Source organism: Poecilia formosa, unplaced genomic scaffold (assembly GCF_000485575.1).
Source record: "Poecilia formosa unplaced genomic scaffold, Poecilia_formosa-5.1.2 Scaffold48, whole genome shotgun sequence".
NCBI lineage: Eukaryota > Metazoa > Chordata > Actinopteri > Cyprinodontiformes > Poeciliidae > Poecilia > Poecilia formosa.
Genome location: NW_006799987.1, coordinates 2,097,104 through 2,105,633, shown reverse-complemented (window position 1 = coordinate 2,105,633; position 8,530 = coordinate 2,097,104). Strand labels below are relative to the sequence as shown.

Here is an 8,530-nt window from a genome sequence, read left to right as displayed (position 1 = left end):
CAGAGCTCATCCAAACCATGTTCCATTTTCAGACCCATTCCTAACATCTGTGCCGTGATGTTTAAAAGTAGATCTACAAATAATGATTGTTTCACGTGAGATCATGGTGGCATCGATGAACTTTGACCTGCGGTGTCAGTCAGTTTTCTTCTGCAAAGTTTCTCCAAATTTTGCTTCCTTTGCCTCCGACTTGTGGCCGTCGTGTTTGGCATGCATGTAAATGTTCGCATTGATCTGATATTCACACTTGATGCAGATGCATGGAAACAAAAATGACAAAATTCTTCTCAAGACAATCTGGGATAAATAGAAATAAAGAAGGTTTTAAAGTCATTTTTATAACTGGGCTTTGCAGGATTTGGGGAAAAAAAGTAAAGCAATTTGTTAAAACTGCAAGGAACTTTCTGTTTTGTATTTAAAAATAATTTGAATATTTGAGACCTTGAGAAAATAAAAATCTGTTCCTTATGTTGATAAACTAAAGCAAAACCACATGATGAAAGTCTGAACCTGCAGGACTGACCCACTTCTTTAGGCCCCGTTCACACCAGAACCAAACCAAACTACTTGAAAACCACAAATACTCTAAAAAGCATTTTAAGAGATATCGCCCCCGCCTGGCTGGAGTCGGTACAACATGCAGAACTTATTGCAACACTTTTGCATAAAGGTTCGAATTAATTGCAAAAGTACTAAATAATGTCGCTAAGCGAAATTTGAAGTAATAATTGTGTGAATTTTGAGCAAACCTTCAAAATGTCGCAAAAAATGCGAATTATTAGTGTTTTTATCTACTTGTTTGGAACGAGTCAATCAGGATACGCAAAGTGATATTTTGTCAGATGTTGATGTTACACTTTGAAAATTTACAGAAAGTAGAATAAGACACTAGAAAGTGAACATTTGGCACATTTTACATGCACCACCAGTTTTCCAAAACCCAAAATGCAACATTATTGGTTGATTAATCCAAGAAACATTTGAAATAGGAGAAAGAATTTGCTTACCAAACTACAGGGTAAATATTTTGTGGCGAATAAATTCTGTATCAGACTAAAAATTCACATCATCCTCTTCACTGATTGGTTTTTGTTGCAAAAATCGCTCAGATTTTGCTCTGCATTTGAAACTTCGAACAAGATTATTCAAAATTTTATCAAGCTAAAGAGGCTTTTCTCAAAATTGTGTTCTCTCACACAATACATACTCTTCTTCTCTCAAAATGTAGTTTCTGTACTCAGTGTGGTTCAAATGGATATGTGAAGCGAACCAGAGAATGCTCCAAAAACAGGAAGTTGACTAAAGCTCAGTGCATTCTGGGTAAATACAAATAAAACAAACGCACTTACGGGAAAAATGACTAGTCGTTTTAATGTCAAATTCAAATTCAAAAATACTTTATTAACCTCGAAGAGAAATCCTACAACCGCAAAAATCTGACACTGCACCATTTTTGTTTACATTTCATGAAGAAGGAAGCTGCGCTCAGTGTCTTCTTCAGAAGTGTTCATGATGTTTCCTTTAGTGGTTCTTGGTGCAGCGCCCCCACAGGCGAGGAGGAGAACAGGTTTTTCCATTAGTTTAGCTTAGTTTGACAGTGCAATGTGAAAAAACTGCAGCAGCTGAAAATGTAACAAATGTTGGGATTTGTTTAGGAAAGTTGGTGCAAAATTGAACCGAATCTACCAGATTATCAGGTGTAACAGGAAGGTTTTAATTAAGAAATCCTAATGTTAGATTTCAAATCAATGCTCTTAAGTTTTAAAATAAACGGTCATTTTAAACTTTCTTGGAGTTCCAGGAAACATCAGGTCTGTTTTGATGTGGTGTGAAGGGGCATTACTAAACATTCAGGTCACTTTCTCTGCAGGAACTTCATTACCTGGAGCAGAACGGATGCCAAATACAAAATAAAAAGAAACTAAAATAATAAATAAATGTTTTCTGTGGTGCAATGACAGTAGACTTTTACAATTCCACCAACTTTTTATGGCTTTTTTTACGAGTTTCCATGGAATAAACCAGAATACGGATGGACTGCAAAGACGAGTGAGTCCTATAAAGAAACCATGCAATTGGTTTTATCGCGACTTGACATCATTTAGATTCAGGTTGTGATCGGGGAGAAGTTTGGGACTCAGAGGAGTTATGATGTTACCATGAGGGTCTTCACAAAGACTTAAGTAAAAAAACAAAAGAAACGTTATACGAGCAATTTGTGTTATGGAACATTCCTGGAAGACTGAGGGGACAAACATCCTCACACCAACAAAACCTGAGAGCTGTGGAGACCCTGGGAAAGAGCAGCGGCGCACACATTCAGACTTCAGCAAGACTGTTCAGTATGAACGACAGACAGGTGGGAAATGAATCAAAGATCGAACCCAACAAGGTTTGATGGAAGAGAATAAAAGAGCAGAAGAGAACCGGTTTCTGCCCAGGAGACCTCGTTCATTAAAATAACTGATTCTGCGCTTATAAAGAAACTTGAGATTTATGAAAACCTTGAAAACAAGTTGATCAAAATGACATTCAAGTAGTTTTTGGATATAAAAATAGAAGATGTAGCCTGTACAGTTCCTCAAAATCTGTAATCTTTATGTTATGAGTAGGTAAATTATGTTTTAATGAACGAGGCTCCTGGGAATCAAACATTAAGGCTATTTCACAATTAGATTAGCTAACGCTGAAGGATCAGAAATCCCGACTGCAGCGACGCAAGTTTCCGCAAGAAACAGAAGTCAGTCGTATTTTTAGCTTGCATCTGATTTTTAGCCTTTCAGTTGAGTCCATTTGTTAACATGCTGCCCACAGGCTGGGCAGTTTATTAGACATTATGATCCATGAGAGCTGTCAGACTGGAGCAAAGCTTTACAAGCTTTAAAACCACGTATTATATAAATAACTACTTAATATTGATTAAAACAAAGTATTAGTAACACTGGCAGACTGTCTTCACTGAAAACATTTTCCCATCTTATAAGTGAAATGATCTGTCAGCAGAACTAAAACTTTATTTTTTAAACGATAATAAGGAATTATTGGGTCTTATATATTTATCTTCCTCTTCTGCTCTTTTCTTGAATCATGAAACATTAGAAACTGAGAGCAGTTCTGGTGCTGCTTCATCCGTGGAGCCGTTAAAAGAAACGTTTTGAAGGCGTCACAACAAAACCAGGTGGATTTTTCACTAACCAGGTGTAAAGAAACAAAACGAAACGATTCCACCTTCTGGGACCATTTCCTTCTCTCTTGATTTCTGAGGATTGATAAGAGACAGTGGGCCGTGTCTCCACTTACAGACAGACAGATAATTACAGTAGATAGGACAGACAGAAGAGTTACATACAGCTACACTGCAAAATAACTAAATGTTACCAAGTATTTTTGGTCTAGTTTCTAATACGGATATTTTAGTACACCTGAAATAGAGTCAAAACTAACTGACAGGTAACTTTTCATCAAGATGTAGCAGCTTGTTTTAAGTCAGTAATGATGAAAATGTTCTAGTTCCACCTGTAGATTATTTCACCTATAACATGGAGAAATGTCTGTTATAAGTGAAATAATCTACTAGTTTAACAAGAATTATTGACTTTTAAACAAGCTGCTGCGTCTTGACGAAAAATTAAATTAGTTTTGTCTCCATTTCAAGTCCACTGAGATATTTGCATTAGAAACTAGACCAAAGAACTTGGTAGGGTTTTGTGTTTTTGCAGTGTAAAGCTCATCTCAGAAAACAAACCGACATGGAACAGTATGAGCTACGTTTTACCGCGCTACCAACAATCAGTAACAGCCTTTGAATTAAAGTGATGCTCGTGTTTCTCCTACTTTTTTTTTGTTTAAAAAAACCTCATCCATTTGCAGTTCTCTGAAACGGCCACCAGGAGGCGACAGAGAAAGATCAAATCCGTCCTGTGGGTGAGCCAGGTCAGTCTGTTGCTCTCCATCCAAGCCCAGCTGCTGGAGCGAAGAAGAGGGGCCTCCACCTTCGGACTGTGGCCCCGCCTCCTGTCCATCCAGAGTTCGTAGGTTTCAATCCCAAAACGTCTGTCGCCACGCTCATTTCTTCTTCTTCTCTGAGCGTTTTCCGTCCGACTTTCCTGCCCGATCCGACTTCTCTGAGCGTTCCCCTCTCTCCCTCTCCTTTTCCTTCTCTTTCTCCTTCTCCCGTTCCTTCTCTTTGTCCGCGCGCTCTATCCGGTCTCCACGGTCGGAGCGCTCGCCTCCGCGGTCGGACCGGTTGTCCACCTTGCTGCCGTCTCGCCGCGTCCCTTCGTCGGTGGATGAGGTAGTTGGTTGGGGCTGGCCCCATTTGGCGATCTCCTCGTGCTCTGAAATGCTGGCGGTGATGTTGTTCACCCACGCCTTGAGGTCCTCCTGCGAGGACACGGACGAACAAAGTCAGCCGTTTGGATCGAGACAGAACAATAAACCAACGCCAAGAAAGTCTCACCTCGTCTTTTGCATGAAACAGAAATTCACTGCCATCCTTCGTTCTGCAACGGGAGAAAGGAAGATTCAATGTTCCAATGATGAAGATCAAATCTACAGACTGACAGTTGGTAAGTTTACAAGAGTTTATTATTTAAGACACAATAAAAAAAATACAAAACAAAGTTTAATTTGAATATTTTCAGGATTCCAGCAGCGATTTGACACGTTGTTGGGTGTTACAGTTTCATCCTTCTAAATCTACAGAGTTCCCAGTTCTTCAGCCGTTTTAAATTACGAATACAAAATCCTTGAAAGTATTGGATGGATGGATGGATGGATGGATGGATGGATGGATGGATGGATGGATGGATGGATGGATGGATGGATGGATGGATGGNGGATGGATGGATGGATGGATGGATGGATGGATGGATGGATGGATGGATGGATGGATGGATGGATGGATGGATGGATGGATGGATGGATGGATGGATGGTCAATTGGTTTGTTGCTTGGTTGGATGAATGATGGATGGAAAGACATGAGGACCAATGGATGATGTCACTCAGCAGCTCTCGATGCTAACATGCTATCATGCTAGCTGAAACCAAACATGGCGGCCGGCCCTCACTTGAGCGTGAAGACGTTCTTCTTCTTCTTGTATCCATTGGTGACGTCGCAGTGGCAGTGGGACAGGCTGAGCAGCGGCTCGTTGTTGTAGGGCGTCACCGTGTTCTTGGCGTCCTTGTAGAAGCCCAGCTCCCCTTTGTTCAGCACGCAGTACAGGTTGACCCATGACCTGCTGTGGTGGGTGGAGGAGGGGGAGGGTGTGGCGGGAGGAAGAGAAGGAGGGGGGAGAAGTGATGGCATAAGGGAAGGGGGGGGTTGGGGCAGGTAGGAAGGGGAGATTGGAAGGAGTCAGGAAGAGCTGCAGAGTCTCTGTTGCTAGGCTAACACCTGACTCACCTGACCAGAGCAGACAGGTAGGTAGGCGGGATGGACCAGCCCCAAGAAGGGAGGAGGATTTACACTGCTGAACAAACACAAATGAACGGACGCACACACGGATGACCTGGGAGGGGGGGGTGGAGCGGTGGAGTGGGAGGGGAGGGGCGGAGGGGGCGGAGCTACATACGGCTCGGTGATCCAGTGTGCGGCGCCCGACTATGACTTACCTTGGAGGAGAACGGAGGGAGAGCCGGAAGCACAGCGGGGAAAAACACAGAAACAGAAGAAGAGTTTGGTTAAATGCAATTTTTCCAACTAGGTTACATCTGATGAGCCAAGGGGTGTCCAAAGTGAGGCCCGGGGGCCATTCCTGGCTCTTGGACTGACATTTTTGCGGCCGTTTAAGAATAAAACAGATTTGACCTGCCAATCACAAATGATTGATAAAAATGGAAACTTTACATTTTTAATTAGGGTAAAATTATTATCAACATAATTTTTTTACAGTTCAACAAAAGGTGTGGCTGGATGATAAATCAATAACAATATGTATCACAATAGGCACATGATCAATATCAACAGATATTCAATAATTTCACTGAACTTTGATCCAGAACCAGACGGCATTCTGGGAGATGTAGGCATAATAAAGACATTAGCTGCTAAACCTAAGCCAGCTAAGCTAGGTTGGTGGTCAGCTAACTCACTCATTCACTATATGGTTGCCTAGCAACAACCTGCTGGGTAAGTAGCAGTTTAAAGTTCCACCCAACTTTGGTTGCCTAGCAACAACCTGCTAACTTGTGCAGCAGCAGTTTGCAGTTTCGCCTTAAAACAGTTTTTAAAAAAAAAATGGATAAAACCGCCAGTCTGGCAATATTTCAGATATTTACAATAAAAAACTAATCAATAACTGATAGACTGATATAAAACGTTTATATTGTGATACGTTTTTCAGCCACATCATCCAACCCTAACAAAAAGTATTCATCTTTTTAACAATCAAGGTTTTATAACATGCAGAACTTTTACAGAAAAGCCGACGGCTTTTATTTAATTTATTAAACGTTTTGAAAGAAAGTCCTCGAGTCCCATTCTTATAACTGGCTCCGTTTCCATTGCAAATATTCACAAAACTTTAAATAATGTAGAAAAAAAACCACAATGTCATAATTGTCGTGTTTCCATTAAATAAGAAACTAAATTATAAACACACCTGAAACTTTATGCGATAAGTTATTAAAAAACATAATCCCAAAACTACTTCCTGTTGTGTTCTTCTTTGTAGTTTCTGTTTAATTTCACTCAAAGGAATTTGGAAACTAATTTCATTTAATTTATTAACATTTTTGTAAATGTGCCAGAATTAGCCAAAAGGCTATTTTTAAAAACAATAAATACCAAACAACTTACAACACAATGATTATAAAATGATTATAAAAAGTATATACATTAAATTTATTTATTTTTAATTCATATGATTTTAAATGATGAAAATGATTTGTTTGATTTTATTTTTATTTCTTTGGCCTGTCCGATCTTTTGGCTCAACGATTTTGGCCAACGTGACAAAACGTTTGGACACCCCTGTGTTAAAGCGACCACATGCATGAAGCAAATCAACTGAGAGGAGGCATAGACACTGTGCAAAAGTCTTAGACCTATTAGATATTTGATTGATCCACCAACGAGAAGCCTGATGTTCCATAAATAATTTACAGAAGTGATCTCAGTTTCCGTCAGTTGGGAGAAAATAAAGAGAGAATCCTCACTCTCAAAAAATGGAAGCTACTTCATAAAATCTTATAAGTTTGATGCTATTTCATGTGAAAACAAACCAATTTAACCTTTAACTCAAATAAAGGAAAACATTTCTTAGACGATTGCTTTAAATTTAGGAAATTAGTGCTGCATTAAAATAATAAGCAAGTTTTAAGGCCTTAAACGTGTGCACAGTCCTTGGAGGAAATAAAATGCAGCTTTATATTCTGATAAAAACATCTGCAAACAAGCAAAAAGCTAAGGTGCACATAAGAAACGGTTTGTAATTAATGAAAGATTTGGTGAGCAATAAGATTACGCCAGATGGAAACAGTGTGGAAAAATAAAGCACACCCTTGCAGTTTTTATAGCATTTAAAAAGGGAAAACAGAAAAAAATGTTGATTCTGTGAGCCGAGCTTCTGCCTCACAGAGCGCGATTCTTCCACTCAGCTCCTTCAGACTAGCCAGCAGCAATCAGCAAACACCTGGTGGAACATTATATGACCTAATATTCAGTACAACACTCCTGAGAACAGTTGTAAACAGCATAATGAGGAGCATTGTTTCGATAATGTGCTGAAGGCAGATTGTCGGATGGATTAGGGGCTTCTTAAAGAGACAGAGACCCAATTTCACAGCAACTCAGTGTTTTTAAAGCCTTTGAAGGTAAGATAGTTTTTGATTATGATATAATACCGTCCCTTTAAGTGTTTTTCCTACAGTGGCCGACAGGTGCAAATGCGCCACAAACACTTAAATGAGGTAAACTCCAAATGCACACAAACAAATACGCTGCAAACAGTAAATAGCAGGTAGAAGTAAAAGTGGAAATGCAGCAAAAACAGCAGCAAGAATGAAACAGAAAAGCCCTCCAGGCCACTAGAGGGAGCCAAACGTCTTATTTGGTCCCATCAAATAAGATGGGACCAGACCCTCAGTAAAGCTGGAATATCCAGAAGAAAGAAAAAACTGCATTATGTACCTATATGTTTTGTACAATATCATAATATCCTGCCTCACAGAGCGCGATTCTTCCACTCAGCTCCTTCAGACTAGCCAGCAGCAATCAGCAAACACCTGGTGGAACATTATATGACCTAATATTCAGTACAACACTCCTGAGAACGGTTGTAAACATTACCTATGTTACCAACATAGGTAATGTTGGTAACATTACCTATGTTACCAACATAGGTAATGTTGGTAACATTACCTATGCCAGACTCCCCCTAGTGGAGTGTTTTATTATTTGCAGTTTTTGCAGGATTTTCCCTTTTGCTTCCATTTCTTGTGGTTGTAGCATTTTCTGCGCTGTAGTCCACTTCCTGCTTTTGAAGCGGCCTCTGGTCCGCTTGGCGTTCACATACGCATTTGAACTG

The 8,530-nt window shown here is 39.9% G+C and overlaps 1 protein-coding gene across 10 annotated transcripts in view; it reads right to left on the bottom strand.

Annotated features, from left to right (window-relative positions):
• Positions 1–3,756: 3,756 nt before the first annotated feature.
• sptbn4b (spectrin, beta, non-erythrocytic 4b) overlaps positions 3,757–8,530 on the bottom strand; it is a 75,986-nt gene continuing 71,212 nt past the window's right edge. For 3 of the 10 annotated variants that reach the window (XM_016671674.1, XM_016671676.1, XM_016671681.1), the window contains 3 exons: positions 5,072–5,242; positions 4,460–4,502; positions 3,757–4,383 (listed from right to left, as the gene is read on the bottom strand). In XM_016671674.1, the coding sequence (XP_016527160.1) occupies positions 4,066–4,383; positions 4,460–4,502; positions 5,072–5,242 (532 nt within the window). In that variant the 3' untranslated portion in view covers positions 3,757–4,065. Of the gene's footprint in view, positions 4,384–4,459; positions 4,503–5,071; positions 5,243–5,376; positions 5,616–8,530 lie in introns of those variants that run through there. The other 7 variants (XM_016671675.1, XM_007552444.2, XM_016671678.1 and 4 more) reach the window with 6 other exon arrangements.